The sequence below is a fragment of the Nannospalax galili genome, unplaced genomic scaffold (assembly GCF_000622305.1).
Source record: "Nannospalax galili isolate Female #2095 unplaced genomic scaffold, S.galili_v1.0 scaffold1436, whole genome shotgun sequence".
In the NCBI taxonomy this organism is placed as follows: Eukaryota; Metazoa; Chordata; class Mammalia; order Rodentia; family Spalacidae; genus Nannospalax; species Nannospalax galili.
The window spans coordinates 600,058-608,582 of NW_008338997.1; the positions used below are offsets into that span (position 1 = coordinate 600,058).

General features: G+C 49.7%; 1 protein-coding gene across 4 annotated transcripts in view; it reads right to left on the reverse strand.

Annotated features, from left to right (window-relative positions):
* Positions 1–827: 827 nt before the first annotated feature.
* Positions 828–8,525, reverse strand: part of Ecsit (ECSIT signalling integrator) — a 13,474-nt gene continuing 5,776 nt past the window's right edge. For 2 of the 4 annotated variants that reach the window (XM_008833600.2, XM_008833601.2), the window contains exons 2-9: positions 7,011–7,116; positions 6,170–6,205; positions 4,958–5,375; positions 3,949–4,172; positions 2,793–2,850; positions 2,543–2,691; positions 1,890–1,995; positions 828–1,187 (exon numbers count right to left, since the gene is read on the reverse strand). In XM_008833600.2, coding sequence (XP_008831822.1) covers positions 919–1,187; positions 1,890–1,995; positions 2,543–2,691; positions 2,793–2,850; positions 3,949–4,172; positions 4,958–5,375; positions 6,170–6,205; positions 7,011–7,094 — 1,344 coding nt within the window. In that variant the 5' untranslated portion in view covers positions 7,095–7,116 and the 3' untranslated portion in view covers positions 828–918. The remainder of the gene's footprint in view (positions 1,188–1,889; positions 1,996–2,542; positions 2,692–2,792; positions 2,851–3,948; positions 4,173–4,957; positions 5,376–6,169; positions 6,206–7,010; positions 7,117–8,525) is intronic. The other 2 variants (XM_008833602.2, XM_029563789.1) reach the window with 1 other exon arrangement.

Below are 8,525 nucleotides of genomic sequence, written 5' to 3' on the forward strand. Positions count from 1 at the left end.
CCCACCCCGGTTACCAGCCTCCCCCGTTGTTAGGAACCCCGGCCGGAAGTGGCGCGCCTAGTCCGCGCCGCCGGGAGATTTCTCACGGACTCCTCACTGCCCCGCGGCGCCAGAAGGGGACCGGGAGTGGAAATTGCGCATGCGCCCAGCCCCTCTTCTGGCTTGCCTGTTAACTTTCTGCCTTCGTGGAAAAGGTCTGCGGGAGCTTGGTGTGGTGATGTGAGCCTGTTAGTCCACTATTTGGCCAGGAATTAGAGACTATCCTAGGCTACGACCTAGTGAGTTCAAGGCCAGCTTCTCTAATTCCTGGCCAGGGGTGGTGCATATCTTTAATCCCGGCACTCAGGGGAGAGGCAAGCGGATCTCTTGAATTCAAGGCTAGAGGGAGATCCTGTCTCAAAAAAAAAAGACACCCCCCCCCCAAAAAAAGGGGTGGACGAGCTATCTCAGCGGGTAAAGGTGATTGCCTCCTAAGTTCAATTCCCAGGATCCACAAGGTGGAAGGCAGCATGGAGTCTATTAAGTTGTCCTCTGACCTCCACACTTGTTGCACCCCTCCCATATAATAAACATAATTTCCAAAAGTTAAAAATGCAATGAGAAATAAAGTAACGCAATGAAAATTAAACACTGAAGTAAAAGGCAGAGCCAGGCAGATCTCTGACCTTGAGGTCAGCTTGGTTTACAGAGCAGGTTCTAGGCCGGCTGGGGCTACAGTGAGACCCTGCCTCAAAAAAAGAAACAAAAATCATAATAAGGGCCCCAGAATGTTAGACGAGCCCAGCATCTGAAGGGATCCCACATGGCTGGAAGAGGGAAGCCAGGTCCCAGGTGGGAACAATTTTTATTTATTTTCTCAGATGTCCTCTTCAGCCTTCACAGCAATCCACTGTCTCTTTGAGGCACAGTGTATGCCCCTCATGCCCCTGAGACTCCACTCTGACCTTGCTGCTGCAGTGGCTGAAGAGGGTGATCGTCCTCTTGGCCCTGTGGAGGGGCTTGCAGAGGGGATGGCCCCTCTAGCCCAGAGGATGTCAGCAGCTCCCCCGGGGACCTGGCCAGGCGGAACACCACGGGGATCTGAGCCAGGGCTGGGTTGGTCTCCTGCAGACCCTGGATCCACTTGATGAGTGTCCCCTGGTCATGGGCACCAGCCATGCACATGGCAAAGATGGGGCCTTCAGTCACTGTTGGGAGACAGGAGTTTGTGTGATGGGTATATGGTGGCTCCTGTGCCCACAGCACTCTGACATACTCTGACCTCCCTTTCACTGACTTCTCCATGTCTTCATATAAGCTGTCCCCTCTGCCTAGACTGCCTGCTCTACACTTCAGCTGCACCAAGCTACCAGCAAGCTGACCTTGACTAGGACCTGAAGGCTGAGGGTCACGCTGCTACCCCCAACTCCCCTAAATTAACTTGCCTGATTCCTCACTGACTGAGGGCATGTATCTGTCCTGGTCAGGCCTGCAGGCAGTGAGAAGTGCTGGTTAAAGAGCGAAAGACCAAAGGAGTGTGTGTGTGTGTGTTCTGTGTATCTGGGAGTCTGTGTGCATGTCTATATGCATGTTTCTCATGTCTCTGTGTATTTGTGTCAATATGTGCATGTCTGTATGTGTGTGTCTCTGTGTGTGGGCGTGGGTGTGTCCTCCGTGCATGTATGTATGTCTATTTCTCTGTATGGGTCTGTGTGTATGTCTTTGTGTGTATGTATGTGTCTGTGTGTTTCTCTGTATCTGTGTCTGCCTGTGTTGTGTGTGTGTTATTCTGTGTGTGTCTGGGTACAGGGCATACATGGGCAGTATATTCAATGTATCGGCTGGAACTGTAGACATGCCCCGCCCCTCAACCCTGCTGTGCACTGAGCTCTTGCAGGCTCTGGTTTTACCTTTATCGATGTCAAACTCATAGTTGTCCCAGTTGCCCCTTGCATAGTCCAGATCCAGTTTCATTGGATAGTAGAGGTTCCATTCTTCTGGGATCTCCTCAACTTTCTAGCTCAGAGAAGAAAAAACAGGCAGGGTCAGAGGCCTGAGTGCTGAATAGCATCCATCTGAGCCCTTATGCAATACCAGCCTGCCCCTATACCCCATATATACTCTTCTTTTTTTTCGGTCTTTTTGAGACAGGGTCTCCCTGTAGCCCCAGCTGTCCTGGAACTCACTATGTAGACCAGGCTGGCCTTGAACTCACAGAGATCCTCTGCCTCCCAAGTGCTGGGATCAAAGGTGTGCGCCACCATGCCTGGCCTGTTTTATTTATTTATTTTTTTTTGAGAGAGTCTCACTATGTAGACCTTGAGTTCCACCTGCTTCTGGTTCCCCAGTGATGGGATTAAAGGTATGTACCATCAACCCTGGTTTAAATTTTTTTTTTTTTTTTTTTGAGGGCAGAGGTATACATGAATGAATGCCACACTATGCACATGTGGAGGTCAGAGGATAACTTGCAGGAATTGGTTTTCTTCTACCATGTGTATCCTGGAGATTGAACTCAGGTCATTAGGCTCGGTGGCAAGCGCCTTGCCAGCCTGTCACTCACCTTTTCCTCAGGGGGTGGTAGGTCAGCTCTCAGGATGTAGTAATAAACACACTTGTTTCGCAGCCACAGAGAGAAGGGGCCCTCTACAAAGACAGGCCTCGATGGGTTGTGGTGGGCCAGGGTGGCCTGCTGTTCAGGACTCTGGATTCCTGGTGTGGAGACACAGATCTGTTTGTTGGTGCCTTGACTTCAAAAGGGCCATCTGGTGGGCCCAGTGGGAATAGGCAGGTGGGGACAGCCACAGGCTTACCTACAATGTGGGGCTGGGTGGGATCCTCTGCACCTGGTGTATCACTGGGCAAAGCCATCTGTGGGGATAGCAGAAGTGCAAGGTTGTGACTCCCCAAAGGGAGAGGGGATGCCAACATTAAGGGGACCTTGAAGCCAGCCATTCTACTTTAAAATCCTGCCTCTGTCATGACCTTTGTAACCTTAGGTAAGTCACTGTCCCTGTGTGCCTTGGTTCTTCTAATTACAAAATAACTCTTCAGATAGATAAAACTAAGCAGAATAAGGCTGGGACCTGACTCAGTTAGTAGGGTGCTTGCCTAGCATACTGGCTAAAGACAATTCTCTTTTTAGGGACCCAGTGCCTTGAGCATGGCAGGCAGACACTCTACCACTGAGACATGCCCTAGTCTCTCACTAGGGGATTCTAGGCAAGGGCTCTATACTACTGAGTCATGCCCCTAGCCCCTCACTGGGGAATTCTAGGCAAGGGCTCTAGTACATACACACATCTCCAGCCCAGCTTCAGGTATTTATAAGAATAGAAAGACACTGGACATAGGGTATTTTGTTACAACAGCTAAGTGGATTAAGACTCATCTAACTGTGGTAAGGACCAGGCTGGCCTTGAACTCACAGAGTTCCACCTGCTTCTGCTTCCTTAGTGATGGGATTAAAGGCATGTGTCACCATGTCTTTGTTTTTAAATTACAATTTTGGGGGGCGGGGGGAGTCTTTTTGAGACAGAGTCTCTTCATAGCCCCAGGTGACCTGGAACTTACTATGTAGATCAAGTTAGCCTCTTATCTCACAGAGATCCGCCTGCCTCTGCCTCCCAAATGCTGGGATTAAAGGCGTACCCAGGCTTAAATTACATTTTTTTTTTTTGGTCTTCTTGAAACAGGGTCTCCCTGTAGCCCCAGCTGTCCTGGACCTTGCTATGTAGACCAGGCTGGCCTTGAACTCACAGAGATCTGCCTGCCTCTGTATCCCAGTGCTGGGACTACAGGCATGTGCCACCACAATTGGCTTAAATTATATTTTTTGAGGCATCTTCTGGAAGGCAAGTCAGGAAGTCAGAGTTCATGTAGTACAGTGACCCCCCCAGGTGAGTGAATAAGAGCCCTGGGAGCCCAGCAGCCCAGACGGCAGCTGGGGATGTGGACAGGAGCACATACCTGGTAGACGGTGACCTTGGCACTAAGATCAGGCTCCATGTGTCGTAGGCCTAGCTTGGCCAGATCCACAGGGTCCTGGGGCAGGTCCCGAGGAATAGGGTAAGGGTTGATGTTCTTGAAGCGGGTAAGCCACAGCTTCATCCGCAGGAACTTGAGCATTGGGTAGCTTTTGTATCCAAATATCTGAATTAGCAGGAACTCTGTGTCCTTGTTGGGCATGATTCCTGTATGGGACAGATCCAGGCAGAGCCTCAGATTAAAGTTCAAAGTGAGGGAACAGATAGCAGCCAGAGGGAATAGAATCAAAGAGAATTTATTTTGCCATGTGTTGGTACATGCTTTAATTTTAGCACTGGGGAGGCAGAGGTAGGGATCTGTGTGAGACTGAGACCCCTTTGGCCTACATAGTGGGTTCCAGGCCAGCTGGGGCTATAGAGGTCCTGTCTCAAAAAACAGAACAAAACAAAAAGAATTTATTTTATTTTAAATAATTTTCTTTTGAAGCAGGGTATGGGACTGGTGATGTAGCTCAGTTGGTAGAAGGCTTGCCTAATATACACAAAACTCTGAGTTCAATTCCCAGCACCACATAAATTGAGTATGGTAGCACATGTTTGTAATCCCAGCACTGGGGAGGCAGAGGCAGGAAGATCAGGAGTTCAAGGCCAGCCTGAGCTATGTGAAATCCTGTATAGAAAGGAAAAGAAAGATGGGCTGGAGAGATGGTTCAGTGGTTTGCTCTTGCAGAGGACCTGGGTTTGGTTCCCAGGACCCACAAGGCAGCTAACAACTATCTGTAACTCCAGTTTCGGGGGAATATGATGCTCTCTTCTGGCCTTCACAGGTACTGCATGCAGGTGGCACACATACATGCAGAGAGGCAAAACACATACATATAAAAATAAATCAAAATTTAAAAGAAAGAAATGAAGGACACATAGAAGGGGCATGGAGCCTGAGTGCCATGTAGGGGTGCCCATTACCCTCTGTAGCCAGCCCACAGCCTCACCATGTCTCTCCATCTGCTCCAGGACAGCAATCCCACACTCCTGCTGCCGTGGATAGTGAACAAAGATGCGCTGGAAGACATTGCGTGGCCGGAAGACCTCCTTGGGGAAGACATCTAGCAGCAGGTTATACACGGCCAGGTCCCGCTCCACACCAAACTCTTGCATCTTGCGCAGGGCCAGGTAGATGAAGTCCACATGGCCACGCTTGTGCACACTGTACTGTCTGAAGTTCTGCACGGCCCCCACAAAGCTCGCCTTGTCCCGCTCCCCATCAGGAGAAGGCCTGAACAGCTCTTCATGGGGTGTCAGGACCCTGATGGGCTTTCTCTGGGGTTCAGAGGGTTGAGGAACCAGCCATGCCTCATCTTTGTGGTTGACTGTGCTGTAGTGGAGGCTCCATGGGGCCTGAGGAGTCACCTGGGGATAGAGAATGGCTGCAGAAGCTTGGCACCTTCCAGTGTCTCCTGAAAGCTACAAGGTGGCTCTTCAGGGAGTTACCCTTGATCGTGGGTACTGAGGGACTTTGGTCCTGTTACTAACCCAAGGTCAGACACCATTATAAGGTGCAATTCAATACACAAACCTGTAATCCCAGGCCAAAGGAGGCTGAAGCAGAACTGAGAGTTCAAGGCTAGCCTGGGCTATCCATCACATTCCAAGCCAGCTTGGGATACATATGGCTCTGACACACACAAAAAACATCAACAAACAGTGCCAGGGCTATGCAAGCCTGGAGACTTGAGCTCTGTCCTACAAATGTCTATAAAGGTAGCAGGCGAGCACCTGCTCCACAAAGCTGCCTCTAATCTCCATGAATGCACTTGCATGCACTGTGGAACACACCCCTAACCCCACCCCCACAAACACACAAAGGTTGGTGGCTCAAGCCAGTAATCCCAACACTTGAAAAGTAGAAGCAGGAGGATCAAATAATTCAGTCGCCTGGCTGGACATGGTAGTGTACACCTTTAATTTCACAGGTACTTGGGAGCAGTCTACAAAAACACCAGCTGGGCGTGGTGGCGCATGCCTTAAATCCCAGTACTTGGGAGGCAGAGGCAGGCGGATCTCTCTGAGTTCAAGTCCAGCCTGGACTACATAGTTCCAGGACAGCTGGGGCCACAGGCAGACCCTGTCTCAAAAAAAAAAACCAACAAAAAAACAAAAAACCCCAAAAACCTGGGGATAAAGCTCGGTGGTACAGCCCTTACCTTAGCAGCACAAGACCCTGGGTTCCATCTCCAGCACTGCAAAAAGTAATAAACAGAGCTGGCAAGAGGATACATACCTGTAAAACCAGCACCTAGAAGATGTGGCAGGAAATGGGGTGCTAAAGGACAGCCTGGACTACACAATCAAGAACCTGTCTCAAAATAATCAGGCTGGTGAGATGCCTCAGCACATACAGGTACTTGCTGCCAAGCCTGAGGACCTGAGTTTGATTCCTGGAACCCACATAGGACAGGAGGATCACTGGGGCTTGCTAGCTGCCAGCCTAACTCCAGGTTCAGAGACCCTGTTTGAGGCAGTGACCGATAGAGCACAACACCTAGTCTTCTCCTCTGGCTTCCATGTGAGTGCACATGCACACACGTGTGCATACACTACACATACACCCTTATACAGATGTTAGGGACTGCAGTGGTTTGAATGAGAACTTTCCCCGACTGGCTCATGTATCTGAACACTTGGTCTCCAGTTGGGCATGCCATGTGGAGAGGTTTAGGACATCTCACTGGGGGCAAACTTTGAGAGTTATAGGCTTGTCCCATTTCCAGTTTGCTCTATGCTTACTGTGTGCAGTTGAGATATGATCTCTCAGCTTCCTGCTCTAGCCACCTGCTGCCATACCTTCCCCACCATGATGGACTCTCCCTCTGGAACTAAGAGTCAAAATCAACTCTGAGTTGCTTTTGGTCATGGTGTTTTATCACAGCAACAGTACTGGCAGGCTGGTCACGGACAACTCTCAGCTCCTGTGAGTTTGAAGTAGGTGAGAACAAAGCCCAGACCTTCCCCACTCCATCCCATGAATGCCCAGCCTGTGGTTACCTGAGAGAAATGGGATCCTGAGAGGGTATCCCAGCAGATGCTTCCCCAGCCCCTAGAGAGGCCTCGGGCCAGCACCCAGCTCATGCCTCTTCAGACTGGATACCACCTAGCCAAGAGATTGAGACAGCATTAGCCTGCAACATACCTTCTACAAGGTCACAGAAGCCCCTATGATGAAGAGCACAGTCCAGACGGAGGAGGCTGGACCACTAAGCCCCCAATTCTTTTGGTTAGGTTAGTTTTTAGGTTTTGTTTTTTTTTGGGGGGGGTCTTTTTTTTTGAGACAGGGTCTCCCTGTAGCCGCAGCTGTCCTGGAACTCACCATGCCCGGCAGGTTTTGTTTTAAGGTTTTATTTTTTTTTATTTTGAGATGGTGTATCATGTAGCCCAGGTTGGCCTCAAACTTGTTCAAGGATAACCTTGAACTTCTGGTTCTCCCACCTCTACCTCTTGAATGCTAAGATGACAAGCATGCACCATGGTTTTATGTGGTGCTGGGGACTGAACTCAGAACCTTGTGTATGCTAGGCAAGCACTGTACCAACTGAGTTACATCCCCAAACCCACATAAATCTCCCCTTAAAGATGCCAGTAAGGATGACTGGGCATGGTGGCACACACCTTTAGTCCTAGCACTCCGGAGGCACAGGCAGGCGGATCTCTATGAGTTCAAGGCCAGCCTGGTCTACATAGCAAATTCCAGGCAAACTGGGGCTACAGGGAGACCCTGTCTCAAAAAACAAAAAGATCAATAAGGGTAAGGGCCAGCAAGATGGCTCAGTGGGTAAAGGCAATTAACCAAGCTTGATGACCTGAGTTCAATCCCCAGAACACACAGAAAGGTAGGAGAGAACCAACTCCTGAAGTCCTCTGATCTCCACACGTGTGCAGTCCTTACTCATATACTGCACACATGTTTTGAGACAGGGTCTCCTGTAGCCTCAGCTGTCCTGGAACTCACTGTGTAGACCAGGCTGGCCTTGAACTCACAGAGATCCACCTGCTTCTGTCTTCCAAGTGCTGGGACTAAAGGCATGTGCCACCATGCCCACACAATAATTTTACTTAATTTTAGTAATAATGAGGATAGATAGAATACAGGACCTCATAGATGCTAGGCAAAGGCTCAGCCACTGAGCCCTCAGTTGATTCAGTATAACCAGAGCTGGGCAACCATCACTCCAATATAATTTTGGAGCATCATAAGCCAGGTGTGGTGACATACCTGTAATCTAAGCCCTCAGGAGGCAGTGGCAGGAGGATTACTACAAGTTCCAGGCCAGCTTGATTCACACAGTGAGTTCTAGATTAGCCTAGTCTACAAACAGTTCCAGGCTCACCAAGAATACATAGTGAGACATTATCTTAAACTTCTGGGACTGAGTGTGGTGGCACACTGCTTTAATCCCAGCACTCAGGAGGCAGAGGCAGGCAGATCTCTGTGAGGTCAAGGTCAGCCATAAGCAAGTTCTAGGCCAGCTGTTGCTACAGGGAGAGAGACCTTGTCTCAATAGA